General features: G+C 35.5%; 2 protein-coding genes across 2 annotated transcripts; both read right to left on the bottom strand.

Moving 5' to 3' along the window:
• Positions 1-23,383: 23,383 nt before the first annotated feature.
• LOC110709429 lies at positions 23,384-24,139 on the bottom strand. Its single transcript, XM_021887648.1, has one exon. It carries the CDS (start codon positions 24,137-24,139, stop codon positions 23,384-23,386), a length of 756 nt encoding a protein of 251 aa, XP_021743340.1.
• A 10-nt stretch (positions 24,140-24,149) lies between these two features.
• LOC110709504 lies at positions 24,150-25,178 on the bottom strand. Its single transcript, XM_021887724.1, has one exon. The coding sequence runs from the start codon at positions 25,176-25,178 to the stop codon at positions 24,150-24,152; it is 1,029 nt and encodes a 342-aa protein (XP_021743416.1).
• Between the last annotated feature and the right edge of the window lie 202 nt (positions 25,179-25,380).

Below are 25,380 nucleotides of genomic sequence, written 5' to 3'. Positions count from 1 at the left end.
AATCGCTAGAAGTATCCGAACGGATTTAAGCATCGCTACTGGTGAAAGTTTCATCATAGTTAATACCATGGATATGCTTGAAACCCTTAGCAACCATCGAGATTTGAAAACAGTTACATTTCCATCCTTGTCAGTTTTCAATTTGAAAACCCATTTGCATCCAATAGGTGTTATCCCATTTGGCAAATCAACCAAATTCCATACTTGGTTTTCTGACATGGATTCCATTTCGGATTTCATGGCTCCAAGCCATTTTTCGGAGTCTGGACTCGTCAAAGCTTGTTTATAACTAGTAGGTTCTTCCTGGTCCAAAATCATAATTTCAGAGTTTTCCGTTAACAGAAGTTCAACAAACCTCTTAGGTGGTCTTGTTGGTCTACTAGATATATGTACGGGCTGAGCAACAGGAGAAATGTTCTTCTCAACTATTTGACAATTTTCGCACGAATTTGATTCGAGTGGGACGATAGGAGGTTCTTGCGTTGAATGCAATTCCTCCATCACATTGTTAGTAGTGAGGAGAGGATCGTGCGTTTCAAGCACTAGCTCTTCCTCATTTACTAATGGCATAATCGGTAAGAAATAGCCCTGTGATTGCATCTCTGATGTGGTTTTATCCACATCTATTTGTTGCTCCTCTCGAAATTCTTCGAGATAGATACTACTCCCACTTGTCTTTCTGGAAATAAAATCCTTTTCCAGAAAGACACCATCTCGAGCAACAAACACTTTGTTCGCATTTTGGTTGTAAAAGTAGTAGCCCTTTGTTTCTTTAGGATAACCTATAAAGAAACATTTGTCAGATTTGGGAGACAGCTTATCTGAGAGTAAACGTTTTACATAAGCTTCACAACCCCAAATTTTTAGAAAAGATAATTTTGGAACTCTTCCTGTCCATAACTCATATGGTGTCTTTTCTACTGCCTTTGACGGAGTCCTGTTTAGTATAAAAACAGCAGTTTCGAGGGCATGTCCCCAAAAGGATATTGGAAAATCTGCAAGACTCATCATTGATCGAACCATATGAAGTAAGGTGCGATTCCTCCTTTCGGATACACCATTTAACTGAGGTGTTCCTGGTGGAGTTAGTTGGGAATGTATTCCACAACCCTTTAGATGATCATCAAATTCTTGGCTTAAATATTCGCCACCACGATCTGATCGTAGTGCTTTTATTGTTTTGCCAAGTTGATTCTGTACTTCATTCTGAAATTGCTTGAACTTTTCAAATGATTCAGATTTATGCTTCATTAAGTAAATATATCCATATCTACTTAAATCATCAGTAAAAGTTACAAAGTAACTAAACCCTCCCCTGGCTATAGTGCTCATTGGTCCACAGACATCTGTATGTATGAGTCCCAAAAGATCACTTGCTCTTTCACCTTTTCCTGTAAAAGGTGACTTAGTCATTTTACCCATCAAACACCCTTCACATATATCGTATGATTCATAATCAAACGATGTATGAATGCCATCCTTTTGCAATTTCTGAATACGTTTTGGGTTGATGTGTCCTAAACGACAGTGCCATAAATAAGTAGGGTTCGAATTGCCTGATTTGTTTTTCTTGCAATCTACGTTATAGATATGTTTGTCAAAATCTAATACATACAAACCATTAATTAATTTAGCACTAACATAAAACATCTCTTTAAAATAAACCGAACAACTATTGTTCTTTATTTCAAAAGTAAATCTTCAGTGTCTAACACAAAAAACAGAAATGATATTTTTAGTAATAGAAGGAACAAAATAACAATTATTTAATTCTAAAACTAATCCAGAAGGCAAAGGTAGACTATATGTTCCAACTGCCAAAGCAACAACTCTTGCTCCATTTCCAACGCGCAGTTCTACCTCTCCTTTAGCCAGCTTTCTACTTCTTTTTAGGCCCTGCACATCCAAAACAATGTGAGTACCACAACCGGTATCAAATACCCAAGAAGTAGAAGTTGTTCAATTAACTTTTATAACAAAGATACCTGAAGAGCATGTCTTCTTATCTTCCAAATACTTTGGGCAGTTTCTCTTCCAATGGCCTATTCCATCACAATAGAAACACTTGGCATCCGTTTTTGGATCGCCCTTGGGCTTATTAGATGTCTTAGTCTGAGCAACTTGCGTGCCCTTTCCTTTGACAATCTTTTTGCCCTTCCCTTTCCTCTTAAACCCCTTACCCTTTTGTACCATAAGAACTTCTTTCTTTGGTTTTGGAATGTCCATCTCAGCAGTGACAAGCATTCCATGCAGTTCTTCTAAGGTTTTCACTTTATTGTGCATGTTAAAGTTTTGCATGAATTGCTGAAATCCATCATGCAATGACATCATGATTATGTCAATGGCCATTTCAGTGGTATGGGTCATTCCCAGTTTAGACATTTTTTGGAACAATTCCATCATTTTGAAAACATGTTCTCCCACTAGTTCATCGACCTTTTGCACACATCGGAGCAACTCTCTATGAGTCTCGTATCTCTCTATCCTTGCTTGCTTCTGAAACATCTTTTTCAGCTGCTGGATAATGCTATGAGCATCCATACCATCAAACTTCTTTTGAAGGTTTGGTTCCATGGAAGCTAGCATGAGACATGTGACAAACACTGATTTTTCTTTAACAACCTTATGACTGGCCTTTTCAGCATTTGATGATGTGGCTCTCAAAACTGGTATAGGGGTGTCAAGGACATCCTCTCTTCCTTCGACCCTAAGAACAATTCTTAGGTTTCTTTCCTAATCAAGGAAGTTAGTGTTGTTCAATTTATCCTTCTAGGTATGAACGTAAGTTAGGACTGTTGTTGTTGTTGTTACTAGACATGATATCTACAATAGAAATATAGCAAAGTTTAATTATATGTTTATCATAGTAGCATACAAAATTTGAACAATTCAAAGCTACTTATCAAATTTTAAAAACTGTCCCGTATAATTAATGTGAATACCAAGATCCTTTAAAACAATAAATTTTAGCGGACTTTGGCCCTATGTATAAAATCTAATGTTTTATTGGTAAGTAAACATCCTTTACTAATTATATCTCATATAATTCTCGGTTGATAGATAACAACTTTTGTTTCTATCTCTATGTTTCAAGACCCAAAACTTTGTCTTTTGATAATCTTGTTGAGCAAAACCAAACAGTGACATATCAATTTCATAAATATTACCCTATATTCCCGAGATTATATGCAACACCCCGCTTTGGCGGAACCTATTACTTATAATCAAAGGCTTTATAGGTGTCTGTTTGGAAAAAACATATCTCAATATTGTTGTTAGGGACCTAATTTACTATGTTGATTTATTTATTAGAGAACTTATACCATAAATAAGAGCAACATGCTTAAATTTAAATAAGCATAATAAAATGCAATAAAATTGTGATCCTAGTATGGCCCCTAATTCTATGAAAAAAATACTATCTTCATAGTCTCCATCCATAATAAGTCGCGAATCTCCATCCATGATTCATCGTGGGTCGTTGCCGGATAATTCTTGTATTGTATTCTAATTTAAATAAGCAATAAATAAATTACAAAAATACAAACGGTGCGCAGACCGTATTTACAAAAATACTGATGGTACACAGATCGTATTTTCTATCCTAATTTGGGCCATATTAGTCACCGCATGCTAATATAATATCACATATTATAAAAGACATACAAATATTAATAAGATCACATATTATTAATAAAACATAACATGCCATTAACTAAATTAAAAGGCACTCAATATTTAATTTAATTAATCATATTAATTAAATTAAAATTGATAAAAACATTCCATTACTAAAAGTTACAGGAAACGACATGAATGAAACTCCATCCATGAACAGACATGAATGAAACTTCATCCAACAGACATGAAGCAACTTAAAAAACGCAATCATATGCGATTATAAACCGTCAGTCATGAAACTCAACCATGAAACGACATCCATAAAAATGATAATTCCCATAAAAAAAGGAATCCATCAGCCATGAAACGCAAGAACCAACCGTCATCAATGAAGGGCCATGAAACAACCGTCTGCCAGAACAGTTCCAGCCAACGGCAGCCCACGAGAAACGCCGGAGAGTACTCCTTGACCACCGAATTTCTGAAATTCGTGGTCGGAGTTCTCCTTGACAACCGGAGCAACAACCGTGGCCCATGTTTTGCCACCCAGCCATGGCTGCTCACACTCAAAAAACTTTGATTTTTTTTGTTTTTGAGTTTATTAATTTTACAACTTTTGTAAAATTAATCGGTGATCTTTGATGCGGTTTAGTCCCAAATTAAAAAATCTAATTGAACAAATTAATCAAAACCTCCATACTAATTAATCTGGGGTTTTAATTTTAATTTCAATAATACAATAATTCCTCCCCTTAATGAAATTAAAAAAAAATAACAGTATACAACAATCAAATTAATCGAAATAATAATAATCATATTATTATACGCAAGAGACAAACTGATACCAGTGTCTGGTATCTGCATTGTCTGGAATTTTCCTGATGGTGTTTGAGTAATCACCTCATTGTTTTGATTCGTGAATGGCATTCCGAATCAGACTATTTGAGCTGGTCCTATCGACTTATGAGCTCCATTGGTGTTTTTGGTGATGCCTGAAGAAGTTATGGTCGAATTTAGGTTCGGGGTATTGGTCAGAGTTAATTTTGCAACAGATTTCGCAGGATCAGATTTGGTTTGCGATGTTTGAGTATTATCGATTATGGGTGTTTTTTCTTCAGATATGATTTTTCCCCCGTCATGGTGGTTTTCTCAAACTAAAGACAAGCTTACTAGCTGAGCTAAAGCATCAAAACTACCCTCTCCTTCTAGCGCCAACTGTTCCGGGTGTAATTCAGGAGCTAGGTAGGTGGTCGGATCTGGACTTCAGCTGGGACTTCCTGCACAATGAACAGTGGTTATGCCCTCGGGGTTGTTTTCGAGGAACCCCCCTCAGATGCTTAAGTTAGTATAGTTTTAGATGAATAATAATCGGTAAGTGATGAAATGTTATTTTCTAACCTCTTTTTCGTTGTACTTGGTTTGCTATTTATAGCTGTACTATTCCTTGCGCTGCGGGCTGGAGCCTGCTTGTCAGGGGTCAGCCATAAGGTTGAGCCCCTGGGATATTTTCCCTAACTACTGGCAGCCCGCTAGGGTCAGCCATGAGGCTAAACCCTTGGGAGATTACCCCAAGTTGTGGGCTAGACTGGCGTGAGCGCACACCTCTAAAGTGGAGCTGGGAGCGCGGGTCAACTCGGCGGGAGCTACCCTATACAATTACAAATTCTTAAATGAACCTTATTAACACTAATTTCTTGTGGACCACTAACATTAGAGACACTATGGTTGTTTTATTAATAAAAATCACTATATATAAATAAAGGTTATTATTGAAATAAAAGTCATTGTGCTATTATAAAGGCTATAAGAGGGTTTTTTTTATGAAATTATTTATATACCGGTCAATATTAATAACGAAGGTCACTATGTTAAAATTAGGGTCACTATGTTCAACATAAGGGTCACTATGTGACAGGCTCAAGTCGTATCACCTAATCAAAAGAATTACCTAAGTCCTCCAGCTAAAGTAGATAGGGAAGTAGGGTCGAATCCGCAGGGAAACAAGTCTTTCTATTCCTAAATAATTAATATAATCTAAACTATTGAGTAACCGAATTATTGTTATGAGAGTAAAACTAATAATTAAACTAAAGCAAGTTGAGTAAGGGAGAAAATCAATAATAAAAGGCGTAGGGTATAGGTTCACCAATAAACAATATTCCAGGGTAAAAACATAACAATCAATTATCAATGCATAAATTAATCAGATCATAAAGGGCTTTCGCTACGTATTACAACACAGAATTAATCTACTGGTATTAAATCGTATCTCTCAAATCTTGACTTAATCAGTTATAAATTAACCTGCCTATTAAAACTAATCCTAAACATCAATTCTCATCACTCAAATCTCGAATTAATGTTGCATAACTCATACAATTAAACCGGCACTAATCAAATTGCATAGCAGTAAACCAATCAATAGGAAATTAATCTAAACATTAAGAATCAATTATAATAAACTACCCCTTCATATTATTTATGGATCCCCACAACCCTAGAAAATAAACTACTCGCACATATTAAAATCTAAACTTAGAAAAGCAATTATACAAAGCATATTAAATCAAAGCAATTAAATTACTGAAAATAAAGGGGGAAGAAACCGTTACCAAAATTAATGGAAATAATCAATTGCATAAGTCAAAGGTGTAGAGAGAGAAAGTAAGAGTATTAACAAAAGCTTAAACTAAATCCGAAAATTAAGTAAAGAGTGTAAAAAAAACGTCCTTAACTTCCTAAAACAAAACGTATTTATACTTAGGCTAAAAAGATAAAACAAATTAAATCATTAAACTCTTCCGAAACACGCGCCCGGTCGAGCGCACCTTTTTGATCCTCTAGTCTTCACTCGCGCCCGGTTGGGCACGCCACAGGGCAAAGAGTCTTTTTCTTCTATACGTCTCGCCCGGCCGGGCGCGCCTTAAGGCGAAGGCTTGCCCAGTCGGGCGAGTGTTCGGCTAAGCTGAACCTTTTCACTTGTGGGCTATTTCTCTTGGCCCAATTCCGAATTTCCTCTTGGGTCTCGAATACTTGGTCCATTGCCTCGATCTCTTCTATGTCGGGCCCTTAATCACCGATTTGATGACTCTAACTGGTCTTGGGCTATGAAATACGGTCATAATTCTCCAATGCTCGTAGTGGCTTATCATAAGTCCGGGAAAATGCTCAAAATCTGCAATTTCCTATAAAATAGTACCAAAACTATGAAAACACTAGAAAACGCATATTAGTAATAAAAGTGACTCCGAAGAGCCAATAATACTCCTAAAAATGACCAAGGGACGGGGGTAAATCACTATATAAAACGAACATATCACTATGCTTAATATAATGTTAGTTACGTGCGTAAAAACCTTAGGTCCATAATAATATTATTGTGAGAAGGTATTGGGTGTGGGCTGCCGTACGCAAAATTACGTGCGGCAGGCTTGGCTAATTTGTTTCATTTGTATTGATTGATATATTCCTTTTGTTGGCTGATATGTTTTTTTATTAATATCAGCCAACAAATAAAGCATATCAGCCATTAAAAGGATAAAATCAATAAATAAAACCAACATATATGACAACAAAAAAAACATATCAGCCAACAAAATGAAATTATAAGCCAACAAAATAACATATCAGCCAACAAAATAAACATATAAGCCAACAAAATAAAGATATAAGCCAACTAAGGAAACATATCAGTCAATTGATATGTTCCTTTTGTTGGCTGACATGATTTTATTAATGTCTGATATGTTCCTAATGTTGGATGATAAATATCAGATTTCAGTTGACTGATATATTCCTTTTGTTGGCTAATATTTGTATTTTGTTGGCTGATATACTTGATATCACATCCAGCTATAGAGGATATCATCCAACTTATCGAAGAAATCAGCCAAAAAATAAATGATATCATCTACATAATTAATAACCATGTCATATAGCAAATTAGTCATAGTACTTTATCTACAAGAAACGATATCAACTACAAGCTTCTTCCAGGCTAGTCACAAGAAAGCATTATCTTCGGCTTTACCAACTACAAGTTGTTACCAATTACCAACACTTGGCTGCTGTTTCTGCCCATCAATATGCTATGTCCCTACTACTCCCTAGCACCAAAAAAGGATAATGAAGATGATTCATTAAGCATCTATTTTTGCGGATTTCAATCTGTCTTTAATTGGCTAGTCAGTGCTCCTATTTTAGCTGTGAATGAGGCACTTTGACTCGCTAATATTAAGGTTTGAATTAGAAAAGCAAATTCTCTCACTTTCTCTCTCCTCCATTGTAGTTCAGAGGAGGCCGAAATCAAGGTCGAGGTCGTGGTCGAGATCACTGATACTTCTCCGACCACTCAACCGCCGTCTCCAGTGACGTTCATGCTCAATCTGTTCGTGATTCGAACTCTTCTTTTCAGCGCAACGCCGATTTTTGCCCAATTAATAGCTTCAATTATAATAACAATCGCAATAACTATAATAATTGTTATTATGATTATAATTCTACGTCCAATAATCGTGATGGTGGTAGTAATTTTAGAGGATTTGGTAATGGAGTAGAGTAAAAAGGAGGAGAGCATAGGAGAAAGAAAGAGAACGGAAGAGAAGAAGGAGTGAAGTGCTTCTCGCCGCACAAATTAAACAATTGGGTGCGGGTTATCGCACCCAATTATTTATGTATTATTGTGGACCAGGTTAACGCAAGTTTTTTCCCTTAATCATTGATAACATGCAATATCCGACCTGAAAACTTTCAAATATCAAATATCCGAATTTTCAAATCAGATTTGGATTTCAAAAACAACAATTCTCGAATTTGGATATTTGATTAAAAATATGATTTTGGATCGAGAATCAATAATTAAGATTTTTCCCCAAGAAACCCAAGAGCATCAATAATGGAAAGTATCTTAAAAGAGGGTTGTTATTAATCTCTCCCCTATTCCACTGCATTATCATTGTTAGGAAATAGACGAAAATCGTCTAACTTAGGTAATCTGTTTGATATGCGCATAACATAGACAACTGTATATACAACGTTAATTTGAGAAATTAAGTAGAAAATAGACGAGATGAACACACGGATATACATGGTTCGGACAACATGACCTATGCCCACATGGTAAAGGAATGTATTTTCTTAAGACATATGACAAAGGAGATATAACTCTCTCCATATCACAAAAAATCTCAAGTGGAGTAACGCAGTTACATATTGGCTTGAATTGGTTAGGCTAATCAACGTGAGCATTACAATTGTCCACCCAATGGTTCATCAAATAACATAAAGAAACTCTAAGAATTTCCCAAGGAATATCATCAGTAGTCGTCATAAGCGTACCTAAAATTTGGAAGCAATAACACCTTCACTCAACCAGGCACGGACAAGCTATATGTAGAGCACGTCCGTGCCCCTTCTCCAAATTTGACAATTCTTTGTAAAACAATCATAACTTTCTCGTTGCTTATTAGAATTTGGCATATAAACTATCGTTGGAAAGGTCTTGAAACCAGCTATCACCTCCAACTTGAATCCCTAAATATCACTTCTAGATTGAGTAGTATGTGCATTTGTCGACCTTTAACATTTCACTAGATTTCAGTCAAGTTACAAATAACAAATCTCCACCTTGACTTAAATACATCACCAATCCAAAACCCAAAAAAAATTAATGAAAGTACATATTCATACCATAAATCAAATTACCCAAAAGAAGTCTTGGAAGAAAAGGACTCCACCTCAAACAAATAATTTGAGCATTCTTCTAAAGATACGAGACATCCAATAGATAAACTAATAACATGTGAACCGGTGTGTCTCCAATCACACAATCCCATAACGCCAACATACGATCTAATGAGAGTATAATGTCATAACCACCAAGCATAAACGAGATATGCATACAACACATCTCTATCCAAATCACCTTTCATCAAACACGTCTCTAGAAAACATATCAAAATTCATAAGCACGCAATAGATAAAAGGAGAGCACTTTTTCTAGAACACTAGTGAAATCCCCTACAAAGATTCACAACTAAAGCCAGAAAGGAAAGAGATGAAAGAGAAGGAGAGAAAAGGGACAAGATTGAAGGAAAACCTTCAAAAAAAAAAAAAAAACAAACCTAAGCAATGGAGGCTTGAAAAACTCTTTTAAAGGAGAAATCCTAGGAGGAACCAGGAAAACCCTCCTTCATATAATACTTCCTCCTATTATTTATTAGTTAATATGTACCTTATTGTCTCAGATCATTAGTAATGCATAACTTTGATAATTATACATAACTAAACATTAAAATGCTAAAATAATATATTTTGCGACGAGTCTAATTGATTATAAATGCCCATACTAATTTATATGAATTGTTATTATTTGTTTTTTATAGCATATGAATAGGTTAATTAGAGAAGGTTAAGTGGGTAGTGAGAAAAGCGTCCACAAGTACATATACCCCTGAGTTTTTTGTTTATTCACCATATACCCCTGAACTTTTTTAAATTCATCATATACCCTCAAATTTTAACAAAAATACATCATATACCCTTGATGACTAATGATTGTTAACTTCGTCAGTCATTAGTGTTAATTACGACCCGAAACCACCCTAAATACATTCCTCTACCCTCGAAACCACCCACATCCCTTTTTTCCACCCACAAAACCACCCCAAATTCCTTTCCTCATCCACAAAATCAATCATACGGAGATGGTTATGGAGATTTGGAGTGGTTTCGAGGGTTGGAAAAAAGAGAGGAATGGTTTCGAAGATGGGGGGAGTGATCTAAGGTGGTTTCGATGCATAATTAACCAAATTTCACTCATCATGTAGTCATTAGGGGTATATGGTGATGAATTTTTGTAACAACTTAGGGGTATATGGTGAATTTGAAAATTTTCAAGGGTATATGGTGAATAAATAAAAAACTCAGGGGTATATGGTAAAAAAAACCGATAAAAAAATATTGTATAATATTCCGTACTTCATAGGAAAAGGCTACACATACAACTATTGTATGTGATATAGCCCACATGATATGACTTGGCATATTTCAATTGGTTATTAAATTGGGGACCATTTACCATTTAAAACCAAATTCCAATTTAAATTTCAATGGGAAAATGAAACTCTAAATTTTGAAATTTGGAAGGGTTTTGTCATTTCCAATGTAGTATTAATTTATCATATTTTCTTTTAAATTTTTTTTTTGTTGTTCATCTTTTTGCCCTGGGCTGCTCTTCTTGTTGTTCAACGTTCTACTTTGATGCTTTATTTTGTTTTTTTTTTGGAAATTTTGTCAATAACTACCATTTAAATGACTACTTGTGAAAACAACTACCTTTAAAATATTTTTTTTTTTCAAAAAAATACCACAAAAACACAAAAACTTTGAGTAGCAATACCACATTTCGTTTTTCCGGCAAGAATCTCCATTTTGGGGGCGTATTTTGTAAAATTTCCCTCACAAAAAAACTCATATTAAATGACAACATTGCTCTAAATTAACCCTAAATTAGGTACTACACTTCAATTTCCCCAAATCCCCCATTTTGGTAAAACCCTAAATTCATTTTTTGACCAAGAACCCTGATTTTGAGATTCATTTGAAAAATTAAATCAACTACAATGCGAAATTAAAGACAATTTACCTGTAATTGTGTTCGGCTACAGAATTTCCTTATTTTCTCTATTGCAACTGATTGAAATTTTATAAAGTAGGCTCCTTTAATCGGAGATTCTTGCCGGAAAATAAAATGTGGTACTACTACTTAATGTGTTTGTATTTTTGTGGTAGTTTTTTTTTTTTTTTTTAAAAAAAAGGTAGTTGTTTTCAAAAGTGGTATTTTAAATGGTAATTGTTGACAAAATTTCTTGTTTTTTCTGCAAATACTCATCTCCTTTTCAATGTCCAGTCCGAATCTTTAACTTTGTCGGTGTTTATCTCATTTATATTTTAATCAACGAAATTTACATTTCAAAAAACAATTAAATATGGTTTCAAACAAGGACTTAGGGTTAATTTATAAGTCTTTTTTCTTGATTTGTTAAAGTTTTGTCTCCCTTTCATCTTGTCCTCATCCAATTGTTTGTTGTATCCATTACAATTCAAGTTTAATGGAGATTTTTTTTTTCTAGAGTGGTGAAAGATAAATTCTTACTCCTTCCGTTTTGTATTAATCGCAACACATTCTTTTTACATCTGTTTCATATTAATTGCAACACTTCTATATTTGGAAAGGACCTACCATTATTTTATATTTTTTCTCTCCTACTAATCCCACTTTCACAAATATTTTATTATTTCTCTTTCCTACCAACCCCACTTATACTACTTTTTTTTATTATTTCTCCCTCCTACCAATAATACTTTATATTATAAAAAAATCCTCTTTTGGGCCCTACCCTACAAATTTTCTTAAACTTTGTGAACACCCTAATGTTGCGATTAATACGAAATGGAGGGAGTAATTGTTAAACATTCTAGATTAAAAGGACATAAGAACGTCAATAACGGTTAACGTTGTAGTTTATCTTAAATCTTATATATTTCATATTCAAGAAACATTCAAACGTAAAAAATGGCTGAAATATAATTTCAGGCAATACACGACTAAGTCGAACGCTGTAATTTATTAATTGATTAGTAATAAAAATTGGAAAATTCGTAAGTAGAAGATCAATTACCTGACAATGCAGTGAACAAAAAATATTTGCTTTTTGCAAAATATTATTATGGTGAATATGCCGCAAGCTTGATTATTTGACTACTGATAATTTGCTACTTGAAAATTATTGAACTCAAAAATTAATTGCAATATATTTTTTTTCTTATAGTCCTTAATATGAAATTTATAATTTTCCACATACAATAGCAACAACTAATGAAAATATGGTAACCTAAACATTTAATCTTTTGCAAAGTTAACACTTTTGTTGAATGGTTCAAGAAAGAAATCGAAAAGTCTGAAAACATACATAGTGATTTGAGTGTATGTAACCCAATTTGATTTGATTTAGATTCTCAATTAATTCACTTTTACCCTCAAATGTATTAATTAACCCTTATAACACTTTATTGTAACTCAATATATATTTCAATTTCGACAATTAGAATTTAATTGGCAAAGTAATTTTGATCTTTAGTACTTATAATCTTATAGTGACCTTGATTCCTTATAATTGTTTGAAATAATTTCATGCTAAGAAAAATATCTAAGCAACTAGTCAAAATGTATATATTGAATGTCCATCAATATTAGAACTAAATGCAATCACGTAGTAATGTGTGCACTGATATCCTATACTTCTTATGTTACTACCTTCGTTTCATATTATGTGGAAACAAAACCTTAACATTGAATCGTAGACAAAATTTGTTTGTAAGTGTTAAATGGAGAGAGAAATAAAAAGATATACTCCATTTGTTTTGTATTAATCGCAACACTTTCCCTTTACACCCGTTTCATATTAATTGCAACACTTCTATATTTAAAAAGGACAACCCACCATTATTTTATAATTTCTCTCACTAACCCACTTTCACAAATATTTTATTATTTCTCTTTCTTACCAACCCCATTTATACTACTTTATTTTATTAATTCTCTCTCCTACCAGCAATACCTTATATTATAAAAAATACTCTTTTTGACCCCACTCTATAAATTTTCTTAAACTTAGTGAGCACCCTAGTGTTGCAATTAATAAGGAATTGGATGTATAAGAGCAAATTAAATCAAACAGTAAATGATTCAAAACGATCAAAGGTATGAGATCATAGAAATAACTTTAATCAAATAACTTTTTGGTAAGTTTGAGGCTTCTTACTAACAATAATGGTTAAATTATATCTTAAACCTTTTAATTTGACCACAAAACGACGATACAATCAATTATAATATATTTATTTCGCAAATAGTTCACATGGTGAATATCCGATATTCTTGATTACTAACGCTGAACACTTTGTTGCGTGATCAAATCTCCACCCATACTCTTATATACATTGTATTTTTTTTCCCCTTGCATTAATATGAACTTTTTTTCCACTTACACTGGTAATGAAGGATAAACTATAGTATCTGAAACTATGTATCCGTTATATGTTAGTCAAATACAATTTCATAAAATTACACTCTTATTGTAACATGATTTTTTATAAGGAATATATGAGTCAAATATAATTTCGCAAAATAATATTTTGTAGTAAGAGAAATTTGAATAAGGATATAAGTTGTAAACACATTAGAGCACTTTTGCAATAAGTTATAATAGTTTTGAGTAACCCTCTGTGATTTAATTTTAAATCTCTAGTAGTTGATTCTAACCCCTCCAACTTTTGATTGAAATCGTACAACATTTGATTTTAACTCTCAATATTTTGACTTTGACCGTCCAATAAATGACAACCCTTAGTATTGAAATGCAAAAGTATTGAAATGCAAAAGTTATGTTAATATTTACTACTTAAAGCGATCTTTGATTCCATTTAACTTTTGTTGATTAAGTTGGTTTCATGATGACGCAAATATAGAAGTAATTATTCAAAATGCACTCTAGGACATCGATTGTAGAAATGAATGTAATCAAATAGTAACAGATGAGATATGTAGAAATAATTATTCATAAGAAATGAAATTGAACAAATAAATATAATCAATAGCAGTTAACAATCAAGTGTCACATAAATAGTAATTATCAAATAAAATCACCATTAATTTTTATTTTAAAATTTACGGTATTCAGTCAAACATCACATAAACAAATATCTAATATTAAAACATGTAATAGTTGTGTGTACCTCACCACTAGATTGTTATTTATATATTTTGGCAAAAGGATGACATGGTGAAAATCCCTTAATCTTGTTTACGAATGGTGTACATAAGATATTCATGTTGTTTTTGGTCTCGAGTTCAAATATGTTTCCTCTAGTGATGTTGGCATACTTTTCCCACATTTTTTTTTTCTCTTTCCTTAATACAAATTTTCTTTTTTTCCACAAATTATTGACAATTTTTAGGTAACATACTTTCTTATTTTACTTATCATGTGTTTTGTCTCTTTTATTTTGACAACGTTGACATAAACTTTAGTAACAAATGTTTTAAAAGATACTTGTAACATAATTTAAAATCACATCAACAATTTTTTAGAAAAGATGATGAATTTATGTCATTTAGTTGTATTGTAACCCTCCAATATTTTATTATAGCCCTCTAATTTTATTATTTTTTTTATTTTAACCTTCTAATATATTTATTTATTTTTAACTACGGATGAAGATAAATAAAAAACACAAAACTATACTATGGTTTAAATCGTCCAACTATATACTAGTAACATTTTTGAAAGGATATATCGGTACGGATGTCTATAAAAAGAGCATAAAAAAGAAATTTATTTGTATGGTTATAATAATTTTTTGATTAGTAATTGATGAAATATCGTCAAATGATATATTAATCAATTTTCATAAAACAAAAATCTGTCTTCATTAATCACACTGACTAAGACGTCATTATCTCTGGTAAAAAATCTGTATTTGTTGGTAACATAATATATTTGTTTGCCAACGACTATAACGTAATATTTTTATTTTTTGGAAACGTGGTAGTATGGCAACAATAAAATTTTCAGCAAGAAATCCTGCACACCAAAAATTTAATTTTCTCTCTCATTTATACTTGCTTATGGTGGGTTGGTAGTTTTTAAATGATGTTATATATACTTGACTAGACCTGGCAAACAGGTCGTTCGGATCAGATCAATTTCGGGTCAGTAAATATTCGGGTCGGGTCGGGTCAATTCGTCTTCCAGTTCAAATTTGGGTCAGCACTTCGGATTAAGTTCGAGTCGAGTCAAGTTCGGGTCGGGTCAATTTTAGGACCAATTTTCGGGTCAATTTCGGGTCAGGTCAATTTCGAGTCAAGTCAATTCAAATCGGGTCAATTCGGGTCGGGTTAGTTCGGTCGGGTCAAGTTTGGGTCGGGTCACCAAAATAAATCCACTTAAAGAATATAAATGGAAATATAAAGTAAAATCGTTCTGAAAATAAAAAAATCGTGAGTACCTATCACTTAGGAAAGAAAGAAGCCCTAAAATAAGTAATTCACCACTATTTAAAAAAAAATTAATTTACCATTTTACCCTATTCACTTCAAGAATCGGGTCACTTCGGGTCGGGTCAATTCAGGTAGGGTCAACTCATGTCAGATCACTTTGGGTCGGGTTGATTCGGGTCAATCAATTCGGGTTTAAATCGGATTTTGGGCCACTTCGGGTCGGGTCAAGTTCGGGTTTCAGGTCAATTTTGGGTCGGGTCATTTCGGGCATCGGGTCACGTTCAGTTCCACTCCATTTAAGGACGGGTTCGGATCGAGTTGAGTTAGTTCGGGTTCAAGTCATTTTCGAGTCAATGATTTTGGGTCACATGTCGGATCATTCGAGTCAAATGGAGATTGCTAGGTCTATACTTGCCCCACATATAACCATTATATATGTTACATATGTAGCATCACTCGTACTTCATATATGAAAGAAGCATCAAATCATTTCGTGCACAATTTGGTTTTGAGTTCCTTAGGTCAATTGAGTATTGAGTTTGTCATTTCGGGTAGGCTAGTTGAAATATTCCACTTTGTGATTGATTGATGATTTAATGTTTTAATATGTCTATTTTTGTAGTGCAGTTAGGCCAGTAACTTACTTACTACGGAGTCTATATTAGTATATTACTCCGTAATATCAAGTTCGTTACCCCCACTCCCAGCGCGTAGTTGATTAGATATGTCATGCATGTCATAACTTATAAGCCGTAGTTGTTCAATCTGTATTGAGTTCATTATAAAATGAAATTTGGTACAATATAAGTTCATATGTACGATGTACCTGTGTAAGAGTTTTGCTCCAATTAAAGCAAAAAAAGAAAAAGAATAAAAAAACAAAAACAAAAGGTTCAGATATATCAAATAAAATGAATTGTGCTGAACAAATTTTAACATAGGACATGAGGGATGGGTTCTAAGGCTTATTAGGCTACCTTGTAAGTTGTTACCAACTCACTACCTCCATCACATTTTTATTTTATTTTATTTTATTTTTATTTATTTATTTCTTTTATTTTTTTTTTTAACTTTTGGGTATAATTGTGAGATATAAATTCAAAAGTTGTAAAACACTAGCTCCGTTTTTTTAGTTGACGCGTATTCTTTTTTGGGAAGTTTTTTGTAGTGAACACGTATTCCTTCTAGAAAAGTTTATTTTTGGCTGACCCCACTACAAACTTGATTAAATAAGCTAAAGCACATGGTTTGTTCACTCGCTTTAACACTCTCTCTTCACTCCTTAAAGTGTGTGCCTATGTTGAACGTGTCATTGTAAGCGTCATTCGAAACACGCCTACCTAAATATCACTATACCGGCGATGGAATATTTTTGTATCTCAAGTTGGTTCATCCAACCAGAATAGTTTGGGGTCTTGTTACGCTGTCTTGGATGTTGAGCCTACGTCTGATGAAAGAGATGAAGATGATGCTATGCAGACTAACATCTGGAACAAACTAGTTGAGCTTCTCCAGCAGGCGTCCATGAACGAGAATATCCAGTGTGTTGTGGAAGACAAGAGTAGGCGCTAGGATGTATTGAGAATACCTTTATACGATTATAGGAAGTAGCAATTGACATTTATATGATTAAGGACAAGGAAAGTAGGGAGCCGCTACCAAGTTTTTAAGGAACTTGTAAACCGTTCATTGATCATTTAAAACAACCACGAATAAGGGACAATGAAAGGCAACAACGATTGACCCTTAAAGGTGACACCCCATTTATAATCCATGAGATACCTAACTCCATATGGTTCGGAACCACGAAAGGCTAGCTTGAAAGGTATGGCTAGCTTGTTTTTTGGTGAGGTAGGAGGATCGGGGATGATGGTACGAAGTGAGTCATGGAGTCACATTCGCCCGTATTGGCCTCTACTCAATTCTTATTGTGAAATGTATTTCCTGCTATCTCAAAGGCATACAAACAAAGATTCAATTTGCTCCAATCTAAATTAGGCTAAATTGTTTGAATATTAATGCACACATACACAATAAAAACAACAAGATTAAAAAAGGAACCTAAACCGGTCGTCCAAATTATTTTATTAGTCATTATATTCAATTACATATTCCCTTTAAACATGAAATATAGTGATCAACAAAAAACAATAGAATCAACATCAATATTGGAAGCAATTTAACCATAATGACAACGATCAATACATGACAAACATAATAAAAATCGTTAGAAATATAATACGAACAAAAGGAACATGATTCTTTACTTTGATAGCATTTGCTTGCAACTATAAAACAATAAACATGTTAGTAACTTCAAGGAAAAATAATGAATAATAATGGAAATTAAATTAAATGAAAGTAGAGTTGATTTGGGCCCAAACCCTCAAAAAGTTCTACCTTTCATGCCTTGGCTTAAGTACGGAATTTCGGGTAAAGTACGGATTTCGAGGAGTGCTTAGGGAATGAATGGTGAAATTAGGAAGGCAAGTGTATAAGGCTAGAGCATAAGAGAGAAAGGGAGAATCTGAAATGGTGCCTCGAGAGAGTATATCAGCCTCGTATTTATAAAGAGGAAATGAGGAATGAGGTCCGAAACGCTAGAATTGAAGTGTTGTAGAAGAAAAGTACACCGCGCCACGACATTGGGCACCGTGGCACGGTACAGAATGTCGTGGCACGACTCATGTATTGTGGCACGGTACTTGTACCGTAGCGCGGTAGTCAATTCTATCATTTATGAAGTAAAAACGCATGAAAATAAGATAAAAGCGGATAAAACAGACGCCGTGGCACGATAGTATGTACCGTGGCACGATATTCTTGCCGTGGCGCGACAGTTGGTTTTTCAGGAAACTTCTTTCAAATTCGTTTTTATCATGTTATACATAAAGCACGTGATAATTAGGCGTCATTTATGTCATTCCAGACTCATTTTCAAGTAAAGGGTTTTATAATTTATTAATTAGGCTTAATTAATTAATAAATAAATGAAATGGATTAAAAATGGTTTGGGCTAAAATGAGGATTGGACAAAGTTTGACTAAATACTTGGACTGAAAGGTAGACTGATTTGTAAACTGTATTGGGTTGAATATGGATTTTAAGAACTGCCGAGATTAAATACTCGACCCAGCCAATAATAACGGTGAAAGGTTGTTTATCACCGGGTTTGGTTTTGGGGAGACATTTTTAGATGTCTATAGAAGCCCCTACTTTGACTGAATTTGCAGAAATGTAAGTTTCGAAAACGATAGTCAAAGTAGTCGATAGGGACGGAGAATGATTTAAGACGTTCGGCGATGCTAAATCACACTATATATGTCGTTACCTGCAGAATGTGTACACCAGTGCATCAACAGCAAATACGTTTGGTAGCTTTCTTCGCCTCGAGAAATCTACCGGATGTCGAATGATAGTCTTCCGCGCCTCCGGAATCCTATCGTGAATCACTGCGCCTCGAGCGATTCACTAGATGAAAGGGATGACAAGTCTCTGTGCCTCAGGAAACATGTTGTAGACTCTTGCACTTCGAGTAGTCCTAAATGAATGATAATCTTCTGTGCCTTGGTAAGAGTGTCAGATGATGTATGATAGTATTCTGCGCCTCGAGAATCCTATCGTGAACTCTTACGCCTCGAGTTGCTCACAACATCATAAGTAAAATTCCACGTCTCCGAAATCACATCAAGTAAAGGTGTCTGCGCCTTGGGACAAAAATGCAAACTTCTGCGCCTCGAGAATTATGCAACAGTACAGTCGACCATTTTCTGCGCCTCGGGAAAACATATCTGATGATGAAAGATTACAAGCCTCTGCGCCTCGAGAAGCTTGCAATGTGAGTATGAATAGTAACCGTCTGCACCTCGGGATGATCACTAAGTATTGATAAATGTTCCTTCAATTGCCTCCGAAGAGAAAGGATGTTCGATTATCTCCGAATACAAGTTGTGGATGATGATGATAGCGCCTTCAAGTTATGTGCATCTAAAGGTATAGGTGATAGGCCGTCGTCGAGCCTACCAAAGATAATAATTCCTATCTTGGTCTCACTAACTATTAGCAAGGGTAAGAAAGGGTCGAACCCAAGAGAGGCGTTGAATCAACCACCGAGTACTATCGTTTAAATAAGCTAAATGAAGTCGAAATTGGGTTGGTTTTGAGTAACTTCTACTAATTCAATTCAACTAAAACTAAGAGGAGATTAACAATATTAAGAGGAATCTAGGGCTTGGGTTAAACCACCCAATTTCATCACAAATCACAATTAGCATGCAACAATCAAGGTAAATTAATGGGATAGATTAGGGGAAGTCATCTAAAGCACCCAACTACTCTCTCAAGCTAGAGGGATTACTTGAATCATGAGTACAACCTACTCTCGTGGTTACATAGCATAAAACAAGTGTTAAAGCATAATCACGATGACATAAACATTCCCTTGACCGGTAATCCCTATTCTCATGGCATTTCGGGTCAATCAAGCATAAGGGAGCTAACTCAAGTTCATCTCTCGATCCTTCGTTGAGAAAGCTTGGATAAATAGTTCTAGCAATGGCCATATACAAGAACTAAGCAATTAAACCACTTAAGCTCAACTAATTAACATCCCACAACAATCAAATTAACACATGCAACAAGTAATTAGTGACTACATTGAGGGTTTTACCCAAACCCTAGAATTTAGACTACTCACAATCCATGGAGGTTAAAGCAATTAAAGATTTCAAGCAATTCATGAACAAGTTCAAACTAAGGATTAAGCTAATTAACAATCTAAACATGCAAGAACTAGCAAATAATTAACAACAAAGTAAAGAGAAGTAGAAAAGATGAGTAAGAAATGGTTACTATGAGGCTTCAAAGTGAGCAACAATGGTGGATTTTGTCTTCTACAATGACTGAATTTGAATGTTTCCAAGCTAATAATTGAGAGCTAACTAATGATTTGAGAATTTAATGTTCTAAGACTACAAACTAAGAGGAAAGCTCTACAAAACTGCCTCCCAGTACAAACGAGCTCTAAAGGGGTATTTATATGACCCCCAAATAAAAAGGACGGAGAAAACAAGGAAGGAGTTCGACTTCAGGTCTGCACGGACGTGCAAGGCTAAGCACGGCCGTGCCAAGTTTGGCACGGACGTGCAGGAGGGCCAAAATGGAGGTAGAAGCTTCTGCCAAGGTCTGCACGGACGTGCAGCTTTTGGCACGGACGTGCAGACTTGCACCGTCGTGCTATCATCTTGCACGTCCGTGCAGGATGCCCTGCCTAGACTGCTTAACTTTGGGAAGCTGTAACTTCTATGTTTCTTGTCAGAAATGGACTTGTGACCAGTCGTTGGAAAGCTCTTGTGACGAACTTTAATCTCCAATTTGAATCGCTTCAAAAGGTTGAGAAGATCAAAAGTTATGGTTGGTTGAAGTTGACGCTTACGCAAACGACCTTTCAAGGTTCTCCAAAAGCTTTTAATTTCCCTTTAAGGCATTCCTCCTTCTTCCTCCATGGCTCTATCAACCAAGCTTGCCCTTATCCTTGCTCACTCATGCTTGATCATGTCCATAGTGCTAATAATAGCTACATTACATCAAAAACACAAACAACCGGTGAAGCATGGATGGTACAAAATTTGCATAAAAATAGGATAAAAAATGAACTTTGATGTCGATTAATAACGAAAACAAGGTTCAAAAGTACCCTAAAATCATGCCAAATAACAAGTTATCAAATCCCCCCAAGCTAAGCTTTTGCTCGTCCTCGAGAAAAACAAACATGTCGAATCAAAGGAGGAAAACGACTTGCTAACATCAATCCAAGGAAAGGCAACAAGGAGGAAGCATAAATACACAAATCCGCATGGTGACAGCCATCATCACTTTTAGCACAAGTGAGAAGCAATTTAAACCTCTAAGTCGCCTTAGAGGACGAGTTTTTATCTCGTGACGGTTTCCATTGAGCTTAACCCACAACTCACACAAACCACAACAAAACTATCAAACTACACAAGTTCCGATGTCATTCTCACCCAAGTCAACTCATAGGGATATAAATCGCAAGCAAGACAAATGAGCGACTTTCAAGAATTACCAATCATACAAATGTGCACATGAGTTGGGGGTAAAGAGGAGGACTAAGAAAGATTGCACTAGGATACTTCTTTAGACCTTTTACTAGTTCATTAGAGCACACCTAGATATTCCAAAGTTTCAACAAGCCCTTTTTCGGTTATAAAATCTCAAAATGCTAGTCCACTTCCCAAAATGCACACCCAAGGCCTCTTAACTACACTCTAACTTGGGAATTTCATAAGAAATAATGATGTAAACAAGGTGTGGGAGGCATCCACTAGTTGACCTCTAAAGAAGAAAATTTTGATAATTTTTCGAGAGTCTCCCTTTTTATTCATTGTTCTATGCTCTTCTTTTCTTCTTTTTTTTTCAACTTTCAATGCTCTTGCCTCTTTTAACTGTGAGCGGCTCTTTCTTTTATTAAGAACATGTGACTTATTATGCCACTTATTACACATGATACAATTATAACCAATTCCCTAATAGAGTTTCATTTTGGGGAGGAAAGGAGGCACATTAAGGGCACAAGGGACCGCAATTCAATTCAAACATATCCTACTTGAGCGAATTAGACAATATCCTATACTAGGTGTGCAATTGAGCATTCATTGGCTTTCATTTCATATACACTAATGCAATCAAGATTAATAGACCTCTAAATGACCCCATCTCTTGCATACACGCTTCTAAGAGAGCTAGTACTCATCGCTCAAGAGTCAAGCAAGCAAAACATATAAGCATTGTCATTTGAGTCTCAACCTTGGGCAAATTTTTTTATTTTTTTTTTCATTTTTCAATTTTTTCATCATTTTTTTTTGAAGAGAAAGCGAAAATATTCACATTACTAACTAGAGAGGGAACACTAATATTCGCATGACAAGAGGTTTGGATTTCAAGGAAGCTAAATTGGATTAAGGGCCTAGGATATTAGGGAAATGAAACAACCAAAACAAACGCAACCAAACAAACCAACATGTCAAGAAGGCATGCAAATGACTCCCCCCAAGCTATAATAAACATTGTCCTCAATGTTAAGCAATAAAAGCTCATAAAAAAAAAGGAGAAAGAAGACTAACTCAAGGATCGGGTCTTCTTCGACGCTTGAACCTCCTTGGTACCTTTGTTCCTGTTGGTTGTTGTTGGAAGACATGCACTTTGTGCTGTTTTTTTTTTCTTTTTCTTTTGTTTTTTCCTTTTTTTTTCTTTTTTTTTAAGTTAATCCACTACAAAAATATTCGGGTTGCCTCCCGGAAGCACTTCTTTAACGTCACTAGCTTGACGACATTGCGCTATCCAAAATTAGGGAGGGTCAAGGCACACCTTTTTGACCCATCTCATTGTTCCCACACACTTGCCATTTTCCTTAGGCAAAATAATCACATTGCTATCATCACTAGAAATGCAACCAAACATCTTGTCTATCAACTTGATCTTGTTTTTCTTTTTCTTCTTGGCCCTCTCTTGCTTTTTCACCTCCGGAGCATGAGTCAATTCATCTTGTGACTCCTCCATGTCTTCTTTCAAAATATTAACCAAAACATCAACCCGATGAACTTGTTTAACCATGGGGTCATTCAACGTTTCCGGAAATGAGAAAGAGATTCTTTCATGCCCAACATGTAAGGTAAGTTGCCCTTATTTCATGTCAATATTAACACCCGCGGTTTTCAAAAAGGGCCTACCCAATATGAGAGGAATTTTGAAATCCTCATCCATCTCCATGATTACAAAATCACAAGGCACAAGAACCTTCCCCACTTGAATTGGGATGTCCTTCAAGACTCCCAATGGGACTTTAACCGAGCGGTCGGCTAGTTGGATTGACATTTTGGTGGGGCTAATCTCCCCAAGATTTAATCTTTTTGCCATAGAGAGAGGCATAAGGCTAAAACTAGCCCCAAGATCACACAAAGCATTTGTTAATTCAAGATCCCCAACCTTCACCGGTATAGCAAAACTACCGGGGTCACCAAACTTCTCGGGAAGCTCATTTTGAGGGATAACACTTATGTCCGTTAGAATGGAGATAGAATCACTTTCCTCAAGCCTACTCTTGTTAGAAAGAATATGTTTCAAAAACTTTGCATATGTAGGCATTCGTGACAAAGCATGAAGAAGTGGAATGTTTGATTGAAGTCCTTTCATTTCATCAAGGAACTTGGAAAGTTTCTCATTTAGCTTCTTCTCTATCATTCTATGAGGGAATGGAATACGAGGCTCATATGCTTTCAATGGAGCTTGGCTCTTCACTTCTCCCTCGTCTCTCTTTGAGGCACCCTCATCACTCACTTTTGACCTTCCTCTCGCCTCCTCACTCACTTCATTTTCAAACTCTCTTTCATATACCCAACTATCTCCCTCATCTCCCTTTTTGGCAACATTTTCTCTCATAATTGGAGTTTCATACCCCCCCTTCCATAATCAAGGTGATTGATTTTGCTTGTGCTTTTGGATTCATTACCGTTGTGCTTGGAAATTGACCACCGGGGTTAGAGGTGCACCCAACTTGTTGTGCAATTTGAGATAATTGACTTTCAGTCATCTTGTTGTGTGCTTGGAGTTGTTGAATTGAGCTACTAACTTCCCCATTGATCTTGATTTGTTGGGTCATGAAGGTTTCCAAAACGGATTCAATGTTGGATTTTGGAGGAGGAGGGGCTTGATTGTATTGGGGTCTTTGTTTGACATTGTCTCTTTTATTGGGGTGGCGATAGGGAGCTTGTTGTTGTGGAGGGGGTTGATTGTAAGGAGGAGCTTGGTTGTAATTGTTTTCAGGAGGGGGAGCTTGATTGGGTTGTTTCCACCCAAAATTTGGATGTTGTTTCCAACCTTGGTTAAACGTTTGGGAGTAAGGATCATTCCTACCAAGTGAAGCTACATGCTCCGTTGTAGTGTTGCAATATGATGCCAAGTGGTCATTTCCTCCACAAGTCTCACAAGACATGACTTGTGGGGAGGAGCTACCGGGCACATTGTTCACTTGATCTAGCTTTCGAGCTAACATATCAACCTTTGAAGCAATAAGATCTATTGCTTCAAGATCATGCTTACCGCCCTTCTTGGGTTGACCTTGCCTTTTATCACCTCCATAAGCATAATGCTTAGCCACTTCCTCAATCATTTTGTAGGCCTCGTCAACCGATAGCTTTTTAAGGCTACCTCCGGCTCCCGAATCAAGGTTGGCCCTTGAGGTAGGAGTAAGACCATCATAGAAGCTTTGCACTATGATCCATGAGGTGAAACCGTGGTGAGGGCATGCTCTAGTGTAATCTTTGAACCGCTCCCATGCCTCACTCAAAGTTTCATCAACCTCTTGGTTGAAGTTGGTGATCTTCCTTATTAATTCGGCGGTTTTCTCGGGAGGGCAATACTTCCCAAGAAAAGCTCTAGTCACCTCATCCCAAGTACTCAATGATCCCTCTTCAACCATTCTCAACCAATGCTTTGCTTTGTCTCGAAGGGAGAATTGAAACATGTGCATCCGAATAAACTCTTCCGAAATGTTGTTTTGCTTGATAGTTGTACACAATTCAAGAAAGTTGTCCAAATGAGCAAAAGGACACTTATAAGGACTACCCCCAAATTGATCGCTTTGAATCATACGGATGAGTTGTGGTGAAAGCTCAAAGTTG

Source organism: Chenopodium quinoa, unplaced genomic scaffold (genome assembly GCF_001683475.1).
Source record: "Chenopodium quinoa cultivar QQ74 unplaced genomic scaffold, ASM168347v1, whole genome shotgun sequence".
In the NCBI taxonomy this organism is placed as follows: domain Eukaryota; kingdom Viridiplantae; phylum Streptophyta; class Magnoliopsida; order Caryophyllales; family Amaranthaceae; genus Chenopodium; species Chenopodium quinoa.
The sequence above is the reverse complement of the archived record's forward strand: the minus strand, read 5'-3'. Positions and strand labels throughout refer to the sequence as shown.